General features: G+C 38.7%; 1 protein-coding gene across 5 annotated transcripts in view; it reads left to right on the forward strand.

The window, feature by feature from the left end:
- Window positions 1–19791, forward strand: part of LOC136864116 (uncharacterized) — a 97492-nt gene that overhangs the window by 73572 nt on the left and 4129 nt on the right. For 2 of the 5 annotated variants that reach the window (XM_067140750.2, XM_067140759.2), the window contains exon 7: window positions 16641–16681. The exons of the other annotated variants lie outside the window; for them this stretch is intronic. In XM_067140750.2, coding sequence (XP_066996851.1) covers window positions 16641–16681 — 41 coding nt within the window. The remainder of the gene's footprint in view (window positions 1–16640; window positions 16682–19791) is intronic. 5 annotated transcript variants of the gene reach the window in all.

A 19791-nucleotide genomic window follows, 5' to 3' on the forward strand; every position in this document is an offset into this window, starting at 1 on the left:
ATTCTATTGTTATGGATGTCCTGGTAGAGAGTCTAAAATTCTTATCCGATTTGTCTTTAAAATCAAATTTTATGTACTGCCTTTTTTTTTACATGTAGGATATTAGTTTTAAGAATTTATCCCTTTTGAAATCTGATTTATTTCATCTTAATTTAATCTTAATTTATTAATTTAATCTTAATTTATTTCATCTTAATGTAATCTCACCATTCTTGTATTATTATTAATTTAATTTGTATTAGATCTAGTTATTATAAGTAATACAATGCAATATATGTATATTTCAGTTCCTGGTTAGATGGAAGAGAAGGCCTGAAGGCCTTAATCTTGCCAGGTAAAATAAAACATTACTAAACATTACTAAACCTCAAGTGACACCTGACCAAATAGCTTCCCATATTGTAACAACTTCCCAAGCTCCAGCTGATAAGAAGTATACAAAGTATAGATGCCAGCTTCATGCTCTGAAATCAGATCCACTAATAATTTCATCCTTGCTTTACCTACCCATAGAACTGCTATCTATGATAAATCATTCACAGTAATTGCCTGCCGTGAGTGGAACCTCCTTCCCGAAAATATCAGGGGGTTAAGCGCCATTCGCACTTTCAAGGAAGCACTTTGGACACATTTTATGCACCAGTAAGGATCATCTGTAAACTTGATGCTGCTACTTACAACCATTCTATTGTTATGGATGTCCTGGTAGAGAGTCTAAAATTCTTATCCGATTTGTCTTTAAAATCAAATTTTATGTACTGCCTTTTTTTTTACATGTAGGATATTAGTTTTAAGAATTTATCCCTTTTGAAATCTGATTTATTTCATCTTAATTTAATCTTAATTTATTAATTTAATCTTAATTTATTTCATCTTAATGTAATCTCACCATTCTTGTATTATTATTATTAATTTAATTTGTATTAGATCTAGTTATTATAAGTAATACAATGCAATATATGTATATTTCAGTTCCTGGTTAGATGGAAGAGAAGGCCTGAAGGCCTTAATCTTGCCAGGTAAAATAAAACATTACTAAACATTACTAAACCTCAAGTGACACCTGACCAAATAGCTTCCCATATTGTAACAACTTCCCAAGCTCCAGCTGATAAGAAGTATACAAAGTATAGATGCCAGCTTCATGCTCTGAAATCATCAGCACCTCGCAGCAAAAGCATAAAACATCTGCTGTCTTTGTGGATTTCACTGCTGCCTATTCACATCCCTTTACAGCCCTTGATGTTCAAGAGGCCCTCAAAGAACTAAAACCTGGTAAGGCACCTGGTTTTGATGGAATTCATCCAGAATTCCTCATACATATGGAAGACAATGCAAAGAGATGGATGGCACAGTTCTACATGGATATTCTCCAAACCAAACCATACCAAACCCCATGGCACTACAGCCCTTGAAGGGCCTTGGCCTACCAAGCGACCGCTGCTCAGCCCGAAGGCCTGCAGATTACGAGGTATCGTGTGGTCAGCAGGACGAATCCTCTCGGCCATTATTCTTGGCTTCCTAGACCGGGGCCGCTACCTCACCGTCAGATAGCTCCTCAATTCTAATCACGTAGGCTGAGTGGACCTCGAACCAGCCCTCAGGTCCAGGTAAAAATCCCTGACCTGGCCGGGAATCGAACCCGGGGCCTCCGGGTAAGAGGCAGGCACGCTACCCCTACACCACGGGGCCAGCTGGATATTCTCCAGACTGGACAAATCCCACCTGACTTCAAGAAAGCTAAAGTTATTTCAAAATTGAATCCTGGAAAGCCTTCTAATAGACCAGGAAGTTACAGAACAATAGCCCTCCTTAGCTGTTGCTACAAACTCTTTGAAAGGCTTATGTACTACAGAATTGGGTCAACCGTTTTATAACTCATTCCTGTGGATCAGGCAGGCTTCAGACCTAACTGAAACTGCTGCAATCAGTTACTTTCATTAACATCTTAGATTAAGGCCGGATTCCAGCAAAAGCATAAAATATCTGCTGTCTTTGTGGATTTCACTGCTGCCTTTGATAACATATGGAAGGAAGGGTTGATTTATAAATTACTCATAGCTATACCCTGCAGAATGATTGCACAGCTTATCAACAACATGATCGGCGAGAGGAAATTCCAGGTCTGTTTAGGTGAAAAGAAAAGCTCAGTGAGAAAACTGCATAATGGTTTGACCCAAGGATCAGTTTTGTCACCACTACTGTTTAATCTGTACATCTCTGATCTTCCAGAAACAATATCCAGAAAGTTCTGCTGTGCTGATGACTTGACCTTGGGCACACAACACAAGATCTTTGAGAAAACTGAAGACATTTTCACTGAGGACTTATCCACATTGGCAGAATATTTCAGGAAATTGAGACTCAGACCCAGTACAGCCAAGACGGAGGTTTCTTACTTCCATTTGAGTAACCGGCTTGCTAACTTAAAACTAAATATTACCTTCTCCAATCGAGTACTTAATCACAATAGGTATCCAAAATATTTCAGTGTTACCTTGGACCAGACTTTATCATTCAAGCAACATCTTTTGAACTTGTTGAAGAAACTGAAAACCCGAAACCATATTATTCAGAAGCTAACTAGTACTACTTGGGAATCTACTGCAAACATCCTGCACTCTTCAGCCTTTGCACTGCTTTTGTCTACTGACAACTATTGTGCTCCAGTGTAGCTTAATAGCCCATATATAAAGAATATTGACCCACAGTTGAATACTAGCATGCATCGTATATCTGGCACCATCAGATCAACTCCAGTCCACTGGTTCCGACTGTTGTCTGGAATAATGCCACCTGACTTATGAAGATCCAGTACTGTTGTTCGAGAGTGCAACAAGATCTGCAAGAATCCTGTTCTACCTGTTCTGTAAATAAAGGGTACAGATCTCTGCACATGGTTATGAGGGTGTTTAGGGGTTGTAGTAAGGATGTAAAGGAGAAGGCATATAAGTAACTCCTTCATATAACCATCTATCTTGGCGCCGACTAGAAATGCGTCGCACTGTGCATTCCCTATGCCATCTCCATAAAATCCTTCATTCTTCTACCCAAACTAGAGTATGGTTCCAGTCTATGGGACCCTCACCAGGATTACCTGATTCAAGAACTGGAAAATATCGAAAGAAAAGCAGCTCAATTTGTTCTGGGTGATTTCCGACAAAAGAGTAGCGTTACAAAAATGTTGCAAAGTTTGGGTTGGAAGAATTGAGAGAAAGAAGAAGAGCTGCTCGACTAAGTGGTATGTTTGCAAGTAATCAGCTTCATTTTCCGTATCAAATTCTAATTGCAGAGAGTTACAGTAATTGAAAATCTTCCACCTTTTTGATACTTTTTATTTGCTCTTTAGCAAATTATTAATTATAAACAGTACATGTTTCGTTCTCACTTGAGAACATCTTCAGCTGTTGTTAAGCTTAGGTCTCAATTTATGGATACGCTTTGTAGATGACACTTTTGTAGTAATAGACTGAAGAGTGAACAACAGTGACGATATTCTCAATAAATTAAATACACTGGATTCTAGAATAAAGTTTACAGTAGAAAAAGAAAAAGAAGGTTGCATAAATTTTTTAGATATAAATATAACACGGAAAAAGGAAGAGTTTGTCTTCAAGATACACAGGAAACCCACTTTTACTCCCATTACAATAAAGAACTCTCATTGCATCCGGAATCAAAAAAGAGGTCACTACAAGTCAATACAAAGCAAAAATTCTTTAATTACAATAGTGTCAATTCCCTAGGAAACAAACATTTAGAATCAGGAGTTTACAAATTGAAGTGTCATCAATGTGACAAATCTTATGTCGGGCAAACAGGGCGCAGTTTTACTGTAAGATACTTAGAGCATGTCAATGCTGAAAGACATAAAAAAAATTCCGCGATGGGCCAACACATGAGTACAACCGGACATCAGTTCAAAACTATAGAGCAGGATTTAACTATATTACAAAAAATAAACAAAGGAGCTCTTCTAAATACATTAGAAAATTTATATATTTATTTAGAACAAAAATGTAATCAGGACAATAACCTGAATGATACAGTTGACAATAGAAGCCCTATATTCGAAGGGATATTATCAAGTCTTGAAACTTTAGGCAAAAGAAACAACACAGACCATAAAATGATAAATAAGAACGAGCCTCCACCATTTTGTACATCCACTCTCCCCACCCCTTCTAAAGCCGATGCCGTGACAGTAAGCAACACGCCTCCTCCCCTCTCCGCAGCCTTGCCTCCCCGAAAGGAGGAGCAAACAACGGAACACACACACCATTATTATAGGCCTACTAGACGTAAAGCAGCTTCAAACGTTCCCCCTCCAGGGTACGGTAGAATTGGAGTCTAACAACATTAAGTTATGGAACCATTTTATACATTAAGTTATTATGTAAAGACACATGCTTTCATTACAAAGAAAACAAATTCTTATTTTCCTCATTTCATTACAGAAATTAAGACGAAGCTCCCTTCTCAAAAAGTGACCGGCAATCAGCTTCAAAGTTCCGCATTAGACTCAATTTAGGGCACATTAAGCAAGCTCAAAATAAATAACAGCCCACCTGGAAGGAGTGAATGAAATGAGCATTCAGCAGTAATAAGAACAGTGTCAAGGAGCCATTCATTTTTCAAAAAACCTTTTAACTGGAAGACAAATAGATATTTTTAGTGTAACAGAGTTGAAACTTTTAACAGCTATTCTAATGAATAGATATAGTTTTCAAGCAGGCTAACTGTGTATTCATTCTCATTTCATCAACCCATTAACCCTCACATTGTTTTAACATGATTTTAATTTAATTTTATATTCAAATTAGTCTTTAAGAGAAACATTGTACCTGAAAATAATGTATTCAGAAACTTAGCAATTCACCTAAGCTTAACAACAGCTGAAGATGTTCTCAAGTGAGAACGAATCATGTACTGTTTATAATTAATAATTTGCTAAAAAGCAAATAAAAAGTATCAAAAACATGGAAGATTTTCAATTATTGTAACTCTCTGTAAGTGGTATGTTCCGAGCTGTCAGCAGAGAGATGGCGTGGAATGACATTAGTAGATGAATAAGTGTGAGTGGCGTTTATAAAAGTAGAAAAGATCACAATATGAAGATAATTTGAACAATTTGAAATAATAAATGAAAATCAATATTTATTAACTTCAAGAACCAACGACTATTACCATTGCTCAACTTTCCATGAGTTTTTAATAATACATCATCTGACAACTAAATGGAATGTGTTTTCTGATTTTTATCTTTATTGTAATATCTTTTAATATGTCGTAATCCTCAAATAATTATCATATTTTACACTCCAATATTATCACAAATATTGTCAAGTAACAACATACTACATTTTACGTCCTAATTTTTAAAATTGTATTGAATAGGTGGATGAATAATAAAACATACAAGTGTTATTTAACACACATCAGTCTAGTCAATTCTAGAGACTAGTTGCTAGGTTTGGAGTATATTTTAGTAATTTAGTGACAGATTTTCAAAGTTAGCGACTAGTGACTTTTCTTTAGATTTTAAGAGCCATTTGGAGACAATTCTAGCAAATTTTAGTTTATTACTTGATAATAATAGCTTTGCGCTTCGCATAATCGTGTGGACGCGTGGTACAATGTATTAATCTATGCATTTGCTAAGTAATGGCATCCAAGTGCATGACTGATTCACACATATGAAGCTCGAGTTCATACTATTTTCAAAAGGCTTATCAGAGATCGAACATCTCACTTTCTAGATATAACAATTGGCAGACTACCTTATTCTTTATCTTATATGATTTACAGGAAACTGACACAAACAGCTACTACCATAAGACAGATTGGTTACATGTAATAAAAAGACAGAACCTCATCGGGATAACTGTAAGTACTTAGGTGTTAATATAAGGAATGATCTTTATTGGGGTAATTACATTAGCAAGGTAATAAATAAAGGTTACAGGTCTCTTCGTGTAGTTAGGAGGATAGTTAGGGGTGTGTCATTGCATTTACCGTAATGTTAAAAAAATGCCGCAAAGTTGAATGAATGAAGTTACGTGAAACAAAATTTCTGTAGAGCGAACGCAAATAATAATATGATTCAGAAGTCCACAGGTGCCGAACTTAGAGAAAAAGAGCGTTATCGCTATGGCAGTGGAGAAAAAGAAACAGGAAATAGAGGCAGAGTTTTTCAAAGTTGTTCAATTTCTCAATTAGCTCTATAGTGCTTTTAATAGATTTTTCGATAAAAACTTATAATTATTCTTTAGATATTTCTGAATGAATTGGGGTAATTTGTATAGCGGGCTGGGTCTGTAATTAATGATCGGGCGAATGGGGAGATCAGCCTTGTGGATCTAAGGGAAAGCTTTTGCAGTTGGCAGACCCGGATTCATGTTCAATAACTTAGTTTTCTCGTGATCGGTAAGTAGGGAAGAGATGTTCTTTAATGTTTGTTTAAGAAGACGTGGAATTTTTTGAGTTGGGTATTTATTAATTATTGAAAAAGAATTATTGCAGAAAAAGTTTTTGGTTTTTTCCAATGTATTCTACACTGACTGACAGAGCAAATGCAACACCAAGAAGGAGTGGTCAGAACTTTATGCCAATTGCAGGGTAGACTGACGTCACTGAGGTATGCTCATGATGTGAAATGCGCCGCTGTGCTGCGCACATAGCGAACGATAAATGGGACACGGCGTTGGCGAATGGCCCACTTCGTACCGTGATTTCTCAGCCGACAGTCATTGTAGAACGTGTTGTCGTGTGCCACAGGACACGTGTATAGCTAAGAATGCCAGGCCGCCGTCAACGGAGGCATTTCCAGCAGACAGACGACTTTACGAGGGGTATGGTGATCGGGCTGAGAAGGGCAGGTTGGTCGCTTCGTCAAATCGCAGCCGATACCCATAGGGATGTGTCCACGGTGCAGCGCCTGTGGCGAAGATGGTTGGCGCAGGAACATGTGGCACGTGCGAGGGGTCCAGGCGCAGCCCGAGTGACGTCAGCACGCGAGGATCGGCTCATCCGCCGCCAAGCGGTGGCAGCCCCGCACGCCACGTCAACTGCCATTCTTCAGCATGTGCAAGACACCCTGGCTGTTCCAATATCGACCAGAACAATTTCCCGTCGATTGGTTGAAGGAGGCCTGCACTCCCGGCGTCCGCTCAGAAGACTACCATTGACTCCACAGCATAGACGTGCACGCCTGGCATGGTGCCGGGCTAGAGCAACTTGGATGAGGGAATGGCGGAACGTCGTGTTCTCCGATGAGTCACGCTTCTGTTCTGTCAGTGATAGTCACCGCAGACGAGTGTGGCATCGGCGTGGAGAAAGGTCAAATCCGGCAGTAACTGTGGAGCGCCCTACCGCTAGACAACGCGGCATCATGGTTTGGGGCGCTATTGCGTATGATTCCACGTCACCTCTAGTGCGTATTCAAGGCACGTTAAATGCCCACCGCTACGTGCAGCATGTGCTGCGGCCGGTGGCACTCCCGTACCTTCAGGGGCTGCCCAATGCTCTGTTTCAGCAGGATAATGCCCGCCCACACACTGCTCGCCTCTCCCAACAGGCTCTACGAGGTGTACAGATGCTTCCGTGGCCAGCGTACTCTCCGGATCTCTCACCAATCGAACACGTGTGGGATCTCATTGGACGCCGTTTGCAAACTCTGCCCCAGCCTCATACGGACGACCAACTGTGGCAAATGGTTGACAGAGAATGGAGAACCATCCCTCAGGACACCATCCGCACTCTTATTGACTCTGTATCTCGACGTGTTTCTGCGTGCATCGCCGCTCGCGGTGGTCCTACATCCTACTGAGTCGATGCCGTGCGCATTGTGTAACCTGCATATCGGTTTGAAATAAACATCAATTATTCGTCCGTGCTGTCTCTGTTTTTTCCCCAACTTTCATCCCTTTCGAACCACTCCTTCTTGGTGTTGCATTTGCTCTGTCAGTCAGTGTATTTTATCCATAACAACGTAATTCTCAGTTCAATACCGAACAATTATGAAGTTTTTAACTTCAAATTATGATTGAAGTAGTCAAATAAAGTACGGTTAGGCTAATAGATGCAAGATTTAACTTGGCAAAGAAAACTATGAAACTTAGCATATCATTCAAAGGTAGTCGTGATAAATAATCATGTTTGGAAAACAATTTAGCGGTCAAGAATAATTTCAAATTTAGGAAACTGGTAGATGGATTGTAAATAAGATTGTTTCAAGGAAAGTCAGCATGTCTGTGGACATTATTTGAAAGAAGTTCATATCAAGCAAGTGATGATCATAATTGGAAAACAAAAATGTACCATTGTTGTAAATAGAACCATTCCCATGTGATTTATTTGATTTTAAGACTTATGAAATGAACCATTATTCTAATTTTCTCTTTCCTAAACATTTTATTTTGCTTTAATAAACCGTCTAGTTAAGAATAACCATATGTAGTGAAATTATTTATAGGTAGGAGTTGTAGAATAGTTTATACGTGTACGTAAAATGCGATTTTTATCTCTTCACATCGCTAAACCTGGTGCGTAGGGTGGAGACACCCATCTGAGGTATTGATAGGCCATAATTTTTAGGAGCACCGTACCACTCTTCAGACTCCACATTAAACATTTACCTTAACTATAACCTGAGATCATTTGAGCTGTCGGAGAATTTTAATATGCCTCTACTGGATGCAGTAAGGTGCAGGGGTTATAGTAAAGATGTAAAGGAGAGGGTATATAAATCTCTGGAAATGCTTCTGCACAGTTGCATGTCCTGGGAGGAGTTCTACTGCCTTCTATCAAACCAGTCACTAACCCCGCAAACGTGTCCAATATAATCAGAAAGAATGTCTTCCCAGAGCATACATGCAACACATGAACTGCCATGTTTAAAATTTACACTGATGGATTGGTAATGGATTCAGATAGAAAAGCAGAAGCAGGAATCCATTCAGAACTATTGTCTTATTGATAGGGACCTGAAATATTAGCATCTATTTGTTTCAAAATTAGCATAATTTTTTTTCCAAAATTAGTATCTGTTTACAAAGTTAAAATAATTGCATGGTATTATTAATTTTAATGATTCCAAGTTTATGAAGTGCAATTATTGTCCTTGGTTCACACACAGTACAAATTGATTGTTTAAACGAAAGCATTGTAAGTACTTTGGCATTGCTTTTTTTTTTTTTTCAAATTGCACCGTCTGCCTGTAACTACTGTGTTGTAATGAGACACATACGCTCACTATCTACATTGTTCGTTGAGGTCCACAACAACTCAAGACAGTATTTAGCAGATATGCTGAACTCTGTCTGAACTGCAATTAATGCAAGCATGACATCACATTTTTCACTTTCTTTCATCTGGGTTTGAATTGCATGTTTCAGAGAACAGTAACCAGACCAGATATCGTTTTGTGAGAAATCTTGTTACTTCAAATAATTTCTCAAGGTCATCTAATTTATCAATGTTATTCAAAATTATATTTTTTGGATACAAAGCTTGAGAAATTGACACAAATGCTTATGGTTGGGGTCTTCAGTTTTCAATGTGGCTAGCTTGCATTGTGAAGAATGAGCAGCTTGGACAAATGTGTCTCTACATGCAGCCTGCTGCAGAGGAGTGAGCTTAATCAAAGCATCGTTACTTGCCGCAGGAAAATTCCCCTCACAAATTAAGGTAAAACTGGTGTCAAGGTTATGCAGTTTGGGGTAAAGGAGATGAGAGGTAGGATACAGAGACCCTTCAAATTCAGTAAGGAGGTACAGTACAATGTTTCATAACACCGGATCATGTATGGGGCACTGTCACTAACAAACACTTTAATTGCATCGTATGGTACACTATAACTGTGCAGAGCTTCTAAAACAGCACGAGAGTAGTTTGTAGCATTTCCTACATCAAGATCATTCATAGAAACAACTTGCAGCTGTCTTTTCGATCCGGCTGGGACTTGGAATATGATGATAAAAACACAATGGCCCATTCTATCTGTAAGTTTCATCACAGAGTATGTTGAAGTTCTTCCCCACTAGAGCCTCTGCTGTTCTTTTCTGGTAGTCAAATGTAACTTCTAGAAAGGAAGAAAGTCCTCAAATTATAACAAAGAAATTTAAAATTACTGGATCAATTGGGTACGGGTAAGATAGTTCGATATGGAAATCACACTCAAATTCGGTATCCTTCAATTTTGCGCGTGGTTTCGATGTCGTATTACCTAAACCGTACCCGATCAATGAAATCGAAACTTGTATGTGTATGTTGGGTATTCAGCCCGAAGGCTGGTTTGATCCTCTGCAGCTCCGCCAACAGCTGTCATAAACAGCCTAGGCGTCACTGAAGAGGCGTACTAGGGAAATGAGGAGTGAGGTAGTTTCCCGTTGCTTTCCTCACTGAGCCAGCCATTGCTATTACATATCGGTCTGCCAAGCCCACTGAAATGCAGCACCAACCAACCCTATGAGTGATATTTTCACACCATTCATAACGGGGACTGGCTGCATAAGGAATGGTATTACTAGCATCACTCATACCTCAGTCACTTTCATATTGTCAAAGCCAAGGATGAGACTGAGACAGGTCAATGAAAGTAACAAATTTGATATAGCTCATACCAGAAGACATCACTACATCTTGCCAGCAAAGGCATAATCGAAACTTACCTGGTAAATATACTTCACGCAGAATTCTCACACATGGCAGCTCTTCATTTGAAAACTCAGTAATCCAGGCTCTTAGCTCTTTGCTTTCCAGCTTTTCCAGAGGTATATTTGCTTTGGCAAATACTTCAGCTGTGCATTTCAAGAAGTTATCTCTGAAAATTTTTCATCGTAAATAGGCGGTAAAGCTATGGCGCGAGATGAAGAAGAACAGAGCACGGTGGATAGTTTAGGTCGGGGGAACGGCCATTGTTGGATTAGGATGGGAGAGGGAAGGAGGAGGAGCGGTAGGTGAGGAGGAGTGGGACTATGGAGGGTGATGCAGTGAAAGTGTGTGGCGTGACAAAGTATTGTGCATAATGTGAAAGACAGATCTGTTTTGTCACATTCTTCTAAAAGTCACTTCTGAATATGTTTGTCGCATTCCAGTCTAAGGATATCAATAAAATATCACTCAGGAATTAGAGTCGCATTGCTTTGCACATGCACGAAAAGTCACAAGGTTACTCACAGGTGAGCGTCACTCTCACTTCTGCTCATGTCTGCGCCACAATTGAAAACAAGCGGCTGAGAGAACACAATCAGTGACTCTCATTTCTGGCCTCCTGTATCTCATCAAAGAGGATACCCTGACCAGAAGGTAGACAAGAGCTTGCTTTCCATAATTCCACCGAGTTTGAGTTACAAGCTGTTCAAAACAAAAGTGAGGGTAGCGCTTGCCGGCATATAATGGTGGTTTAAATCAAACAGTCATTATTGTTCCTATAATGGAATTGGAAAGCAGTAAAGAATCAAATATTTAAGTAACCACATTGTTTAAAAAAAATATGGTTAAACCAGCCAACCTTTGTTCACAGTACATTTCATGTTCATTTAGGTATAAAAATACCTTAAAATGAATGTGTTAGCATATTTGAACTTACTTCTGCAATGTTATTATATTATATAATGGTGCAGTATGGGATTGGGAAGGATATCTTGATCCCTCTAACATAAATAAAGATTTGTTTGGGTTGTATTCTGAGTAAATGTAAAACAATAATTCATCACTACTTTACTGTGTTCTATATTTTGATTACTAGGTCTAAGTTTAATATTCTTAGTCATCCTTTTGTTCTGAGACAGCAGTGCAAAAAAAGTTATTCTTATACTCCTTTTCTTTTGAATTCTCTAAATATTTAGAACCGAAATTACCCAATAATAAAATTTTAAACACACTCTCTCTATGAAGGCCTTGTCCATGACTGAATTAACCTCTTCAGTGGATTTGTACACCATGGTGTACAATGGATCATAATATGCTTCAGGGAAAATGTTATGTTTGATCAAAATAAATAAAATTATGGGTTTGAAACTTTCTATGGGAACTCTTTTATTATATAATTACAAATATATTGATATAGGAACCATATAAATATACATTTCAAGATGTACAGTATAGTGTAGATTTTCCCTTAAATCTTCATGATAATAAATTCACACAGTATACAATAAAAGTGATTACATCATTATTTAACAAGATCACATCACTGTTTTGGGCTACCATGAAATGCTATGATCATGATATTTTCATTGGTTTTTTTTTTTTTTTTTAAAGATCCAGAGAATACAACTTGCTGTAACTTGATCTTGAAGTCAATGTCTGTCTCACCATGGTATTGGAAACCTGACAGGTTTCATTTCTTGTGGAACTCAGCAAAGCAGTTCCTCTTCTGGTTGATACACAAATGTACATTGCACTTGTTGCAATAAATGTGAGACCTAAACTTGCCACACTTTTCATTTTTGCAGTGAGTTGGCTCGGGGCGTCCGTCATTAACAGCAGTATGGTCAACAGTGTGCAACTGTACAGGTTCCTAAGGATGCTGCTCAGTCTTCTTTCTGGGTGGAGGACTAGGAAGTTCTTAGGAACACTCTAATGATGGTGTACCCGTTTTTTAGGTACAGAAGTTTTTCCCACTTTTATGAACTCTTTAGAAAGTTGAAGGCAGAAGGATAATAGATTCAACTGATCTTTCTTCGGTACCTTCAGAATCTTGGCAGTTCTCTTCTATTCAAGCTGCGAATTTGTTATGGCTATATCTATCCCGTGAAATATAAGCCTAAGTGTCCATTTCCTTGAGCGAACAGTAATTCTGTGCAATGCTATAAAGCGATCAAACAAGTCCACCCCACTCATTCCTGAATTGTAATGCTTTGTAAGTTCTGGTCTCTCAATATTCACATAAACTTTATTTTTTCCATCCCATCTTCTTACAGTGTCTTTTCCCCAATATCAACATAGTTTGACACAAATCTTACCGTCCTATTGTCTAGCCATTTAGTTATAACCACATCACCATCTTCGCTTACCACCTCCTCACTATATCCTCTATTCTTTGATTTAATCAGCGTTTTATCATCTGTACGGGGAGGGCTAGAAAATCTGTTGATTCTTGAACTCCCTCTTAATTGAGCAGCGAAAATCATCTTACTTTTCAAAATCTGCAGTAAAGGATATGAAGAAAAGTAGTTGTCAAATAACAAACAATGACCATCACCTAAGCGTTCGCTTAATTTTAGGACTACTGCTGCTCCCAATCCAAATTCCTTCAAATGAGTTTCATTTAGCTCAGTTGACATCCCTTGATATAGAAGGAAATCATATGCCATTCCACTTTTGCTGCATAATACAAAGTTTCTTACTCCGCAGGGACAAGGCTTGCCCTTAACATATTGTTTTGCTGATAACTTTCCAGTAAATGGTATCATTTGTTCATCAATTGAAAAAAATTGTTCTACTTCCAACTCCCTACATCTGTTCAGGATTAAGTCATACAAAAGATGAACTTTGAAAAACACATCCTTCATATCGACAGGCCTCTCCATGTTATTTACAAAATGAAGATTGTTTCTGATGTGTAAGAAACACTTCCTACACATTTTTGAATCCATGAATAGGCCTATATTTACAGACAGATTCCAATAAAGATCAACATGGGGCAGCTTCAATGATCCCATGGCAATGTGTAATGCAATGGAAGCCTCAATTTCATTCACAGTACATTTCTTGAAATTTGTTTTGTCATTCTGTAGTGCATACATGTTTGTATAATCGCATGACTTGACCAATATACTTGTGGGTACATACCTTTGAAAGAAATGCAATGGTGATGGAAGGCTGTTGTAATGACGTTTGGTCCACTCTGGAGGATCCCTACTGGTAAACACATCCCTTTTCCAAGGAATGTCTGCCTTTGATGTTGTTACATTGGTGAGGTTAGAACCGCCAGGTTCTAAAATGTTTTTATTTTCCTCTCCCGGATCAAGTAGGCCTAATACTTGGTGAGATGCCCCTTCAACAGTTGTTTCATCCTCTTCATCGCCAAAATTCGCTCCTGAATGATTGTTACACTGTACATCAATATTAGGTTCATTATTACAGTCTTTATCATTGTCACTGAGATCTTCAAGATTAGAGACATCTCCACTTTTAATTAAGTTTAAAATATCTGCAGCACATAGATCATTATCATGCACTCGTAAACTCATCTTGAATATCTGTCATACAAAAATAGCACTATATTACACCTCAACTACTCTGTGTATCAATAGTAGAAGCTTGTAAACATAACCATGTGGCCTGACATTTTCACTGTAATTCAAATAAAATGTACAGTATGCTGTACATGATTTTTAATACACTTCTTGTAGTAAAATACTTCATATAAACTTGTATTTGGCACGTAAAACTGTCAATCAGAGTCTTAACTACATGTAACAGTAATGATGATGATGATGATGCTTGTTGTTTAAAGGGGCGTAACATCGACGTCATCGGCCCCTAATGGTATGAAATGAAATAACAAAAAGTTGAAATTCATCCACTGACCAATATAAAATAAAAAATGTCATGAAGAATGAATGGATGGACATGAACCCGACAAAAAAACCAAAAAACAAACACACAAAAAAACAGTGGATCAGACTCAAAAAAAAGATTGTAAATAATAGAATTACTGACCCAGGGACCACTCATAAAGCACAATGATGCTTGATGTCTGAAGGGGTGAAAAATCCATGTCTAAGGCCCCACAGAATGGTACATGTTGAGAGTAAAGTAGAACCATGATATTTGTTGGGGTACTAATCAAAAGTAGCGAAACTCACAGTGTTCCACACAAGATGGTACTACTCACAAGTATTGTACTTCATACAGGTAACGCAGACCTATGGTGTTTCTCACACAATGGCGCCACTCAGAGCCAACGCAAACCGATGAGTTTCCTCACCTAGGTGTACTAGTCACGGGTGCCGGTCCCACAGGCCCCGTGGTTTTCCTCACATAGTGGATACTAATCACAGGCAACGCAGACCCACGATGTCGCTCATATAGTGGTACAACTCACAGGTAACGCCCAGACCCGCAGTGTTGCTCATATGGGTACAACGCGCGGGTACTGGAAACCCCCCGGCCAGGCTGCTACTAATCACAAACCTATTTCGTACCGAATATAGTGGTACAACTCGCAAGTACAGGCTACCCATGGTGTTCCCCGCGTGATGGTATGAATCAAAAGTGGTTTCATGGTTCTAATTCAGTCATCCCTTGGTCACACCTTTTAGTCGCCTCTCACAACAGGCAGGGGATACCGTGGGTGTATTATTTGTCTGCGTCCCCCACCCACAGGGGTAAGGAGAGAGAGAAAAAAAGAAGAAAGAAGGGATCCGTCACTTCGAAAGATGAAGTAACGGACGAAGAAAGGCAAGAGCCATGAAGGGCGGGAAATGAAAGACTCCCTAGGCCTCGAATGCTCTAATACCGTCGGGGTCGGAAAAGAACAAGAGTTGACCAAGGGAGATCGGACAGGATAGACGAAAGTGAGGAGCCTGGCACAAGTAAGTGGAAGCAATGCCAAGACTCAGCTAAGGGCCCCGTGGTCGCCAATCCACACTCCCAAGTTGAGAGCCCCTTGGGCACCTGTTAGTCGCCTCTTACAACAGGCAGGGGATACCGTGGGTGTATTCTGCATGAGCGTCCCCCACCCGCAGGGGGTAGTGTGTTTGGTCCGCGAGAGGTATTTTATTTCCCTCAAGTCCACCGGCAAGTCGGTTAGGACCCCCCTATCCGCCACCTGGGACGCGCCACGTGGGAGTATCACTTCTCCCCCTGCTACGCCAGCGTAATAGGTTCGTGGCATGTAACAGTAACTTTAAACTGAAAAATTCAAATGATTATAACATTACGACCGAATTTCAAACACAGCGCATAACCTCATAGCGGACGGGTGTCATGGAATGCTTATTTCTTGTTGACCTAATGCTTTTCCACTCATTCACCAGAGTGCAGCACTATGCAGACACAAACTCAAAAGTACAATATGCCATACAAAAGCAGTGAAATAGTCAAGTGGAGGTCCATTAAAAGAAATAAAGACATGGAAAATTAATGTACACTATACTGTACATTTTCACTTAAGTATTGTAAAACATTTTTATTTGCCACTGTGGAGGTTAATTCTTTATAAAATAATAAAAACTGTTACCAGTCAGAAGTTTTATTAAATGATTTACTCCACTACACATTTCGGAGACTTTGCTTCATCGTCGGGTGGTGAAATGGTGACATATAATAGATGATACATGTGTATGTGTATGAAGTAGAGCAACAGTTATATGTCACCATTTCACCATCTGGCGATGAAGTGGGATCTCTGAAATGTGTTGTGGAGTAAATATTTTAATGGAACATGTGATTGGGAGCAGTTTTATTATTTCATAAGGAATAGAATTTTAGTCTGAACTCCCTCTTAATTGAGCTGATCATTGTCATTCATATCTGAACTGCAAGTGAATTACATAATATGACTTTCTTTAATCCTCAAGTGGTTTTTAGTTTGAAGATAATCCCTCACTTTTACTTTCATTATGCCCTTAATATTTTACTGTAGATATCTTCAGCCTCGTTAACCATGGTTCCTTCTGTCAATACAGGTTCTCCTCTTGATCCTCCACGTAAGAGGCATGCCCAGAAAGTAAGTTCTGTTTGGCTATTAAAAACAAATTACAAATAATCTTATTAAATTGAATGTAGGCTTGCCATATAGCATCTTACACTGATGGTTAATTTTGAGGTTTCCTGTTCTGTTTTTTTATGAAAACTAAGTTGCCTAATAAGTGGAGTTAACTGTTAGGATACCAGGTACTGAGATTTAAGAATGTACATCTGAGTCTTTGTATTTTATGAGTTCTTATGACTTGAATTAAATAACAACTTCACCCCCATTATTTATCTCAGATTCAAGAGAGGTAACTCCAGTTGTGTCTTATTCAGATTAGGCTAATAGCCTAACCTTCTTTGGAGATTTTTGCTCCAAAGCCTCCTAACAACATTTTGAACAAATCTTAGATATAAGGAAACACATGAAATCAAATTGTAGTTGCTATAAGTAGAAGGAATTAAAGTAACTTACTCTGTAAGAAGGATAGAATTGGTATCCTACTATAAATATTAGTGATATTTGGATATACAGGTTCCTAGTAAACTGTTAGGTCCTAGTATCAGGTACAAAGACGAACAGTCTATTAGGATGAAGAATATATGTCTAGAAAATGTTAAAGCATAATAATTTGCTTTTATGTGATATATTTTTCAGATTATTGGAAAGACAGTTGGTTTTAATATTATGTTAGTAGGTAGATCAAGAAATGTTGCATATTTTTAAAGGAAATTGTAACGATGGTAAATGCTAGTATAATATGGTACTGATAACTTACTGTATGTTGAGGTATAACGTAGAAATCTGTGTTAGATTTTAAGAAATGAAGCTGTAGCTCCCATAGCTAGTGGTCACAAAATTAACAATCATGTAAAACTGTAAGCTTGCTTTTTAAAAATTGAAATGATTAGCTGATGAAAAAATTACAAACTCTGGGAAGAATGAAAAACCATTAATATGCTGACTCCTTTCTTTGAGCACTAAAATGTTGCAAACTTTGGGGTGGGAAGACTTGGGAGTAAGGAGATGAGATGCTCGACTATGCGGTATGCTTTGAGCTGTCAGTGGTGAGTTGGCAGGAAATGATATAAGTAGAAGAAAAGCTAGAGTGGAGCTTTTAAAAGGAGGAAAGATCATTATATAAAGATAAAGTTGGAATTCAAGAGGACAGATTGAGGCAAATATTCATTTATAGGACAAGAAGTAAGGGTTTGGAATAAATTATCAAGGGAAATAATCAATAAATGTCAAAGTTCATTGAAAATATTAAAGCTAGGTTTGATATCACCAAACTTAAAGAAGACAATCCAAGTTACCAAGAGAGTCTGAACCAACACATCAATAGGATTAACACCACAACAAAATGAGACCCACTTCGGGATGCTATAACAGATGCAGCTCAGAAGACGATCCCCAACAGAGCTAAAGGAAACAAACTCCCATGGTGGTCTAACGAATGCAATGAGGCTATAGAAGCCAGGCGACTAGCATGGCTCAAATGGAACCATCATAAAAACGAAGCCAACCTACAAGCCTTTATTACACAAAGAAAGAACACCTCCAGCATCGTAAGAAGGGCGAAAAGAAAATACAACAAAGAACTGATTAAGCAAGCCGAGGATGATTTTGGAATTAACAACTCTAGAGACTTATACAAAGGTCTAAAACAACAGATGACCCGTTCACACCCCAAACTTTACACCTCTAGAGAACAGATGGATCACTGTGCCTCAATGATGATGACTGCATCAAGACCCTAGCTGATTATTTCCAAGAACTTTTGAATGCTGAAGAACCTGTGCAGCACCTCCCAGTTAGAGAACGAGCTAACGCAGACACCAAAGACATCCCTCCTCCCACCTATGAAGAATAAAACGGACCATTCAACTTCTCAAGAAAAACAAAGTCCCTGGAGAAGACGGAATAGTAGCAGAAATGTTGAAACAAGCTAGTGAGCAAACATTCAGGCACATACACAAAGTAATCCTGGACATATGTGCTAAGGAAAGGCTCCCAGATGATTGGACATCAGCTGTTATCGACCCAATCCACAAGAAGGGAAGCAAAAAAGATCCTAGCAACTATAGAGGAATATCGCTTCTTGCAGTATCGTATAAAGTCTTTTCCAAGATTCTGGAACGGCACATAACAAGACAACTGAACAAAGAATTAGGACAATATCAAGCAGGGTTCAGAACTGCAAGGTCTTGTGCTTAACAGATACAAAATCTGAAGACCATCCTTCAATATATCAAGAAAAGATGCCAACAGTGGGTAGCTATTTTTGTCAACTTTCAGAAGGCATATGACTCCATGGATAGAATCACACTCTTCAACACCTTAAGAGAACTGGGACTAAACGAAAAAATTAATAGGTTGGTGCAAGCCACCCTGCACAACACCACTTCCAAAGTTAAGTTTAGAGGTCAGTTATCAGAGAGCTTCACAATCAAAACAGGGGTGAGGCAAGGAGATGGTATCTCATGCATATTATTTAACTGTGTCCTGGAAAAGATCATAAGAGAATAGACCAGGTCATTACCTGAGAACACCAGATTAAGAATGGGTTTTAAAGCAGACAACTTGAGGATCCCATGCCTGGCCTTTGCTGATGACCTTACTTTATTAGCAAATGACATGCATGAGGCCACTATGCAGCTTCAAACACTGCACTCTATAGCAGCTAAAGCTGGAAAGACCGAGTTTATCACCAACATCAAAGATGCCCCTACAACAATGGGAGTCAGTAATACAAAGCATATCAAGAGAGTTCCTTGGAGAGTGGATATTGGAGGACCTAAGTGAAACGATGGCTCTTGAATAAAGGAATATCAAATTAGACAAGGCCTACCATGCTTGCAGAAAACTTTATGCCTCAAAGAATTTATCAAAGAATGTAAAACTGAGACACTATAATGCAGTAGTCAGACCATCAGTCCTCTACACAGCAGAATGCCTATCCTTAAATAAAAAGACCCCACTGAGAGCCCTGGAAGTGCAAGAACGTAAATTCCTGAGAAGAATAATAGGGCCAAGGAAGGTGATGGTACAAACCTAACAATGAGCTCTACCATCATCAAGAAAACCTCATAGATGCCATCAGAAGAAAACGTCTGACTTTTTACGGACACCTACACAGAATGGAT

Source organism: Anabrus simplex, chromosome 1, assembly GCF_040414725.1.
Source record: "Anabrus simplex isolate iqAnaSimp1 chromosome 1, ASM4041472v1, whole genome shotgun sequence".
NCBI classification, from domain to species: Eukaryota; Metazoa; Arthropoda; class Insecta; order Orthoptera; family Tettigoniidae; genus Anabrus; species Anabrus simplex.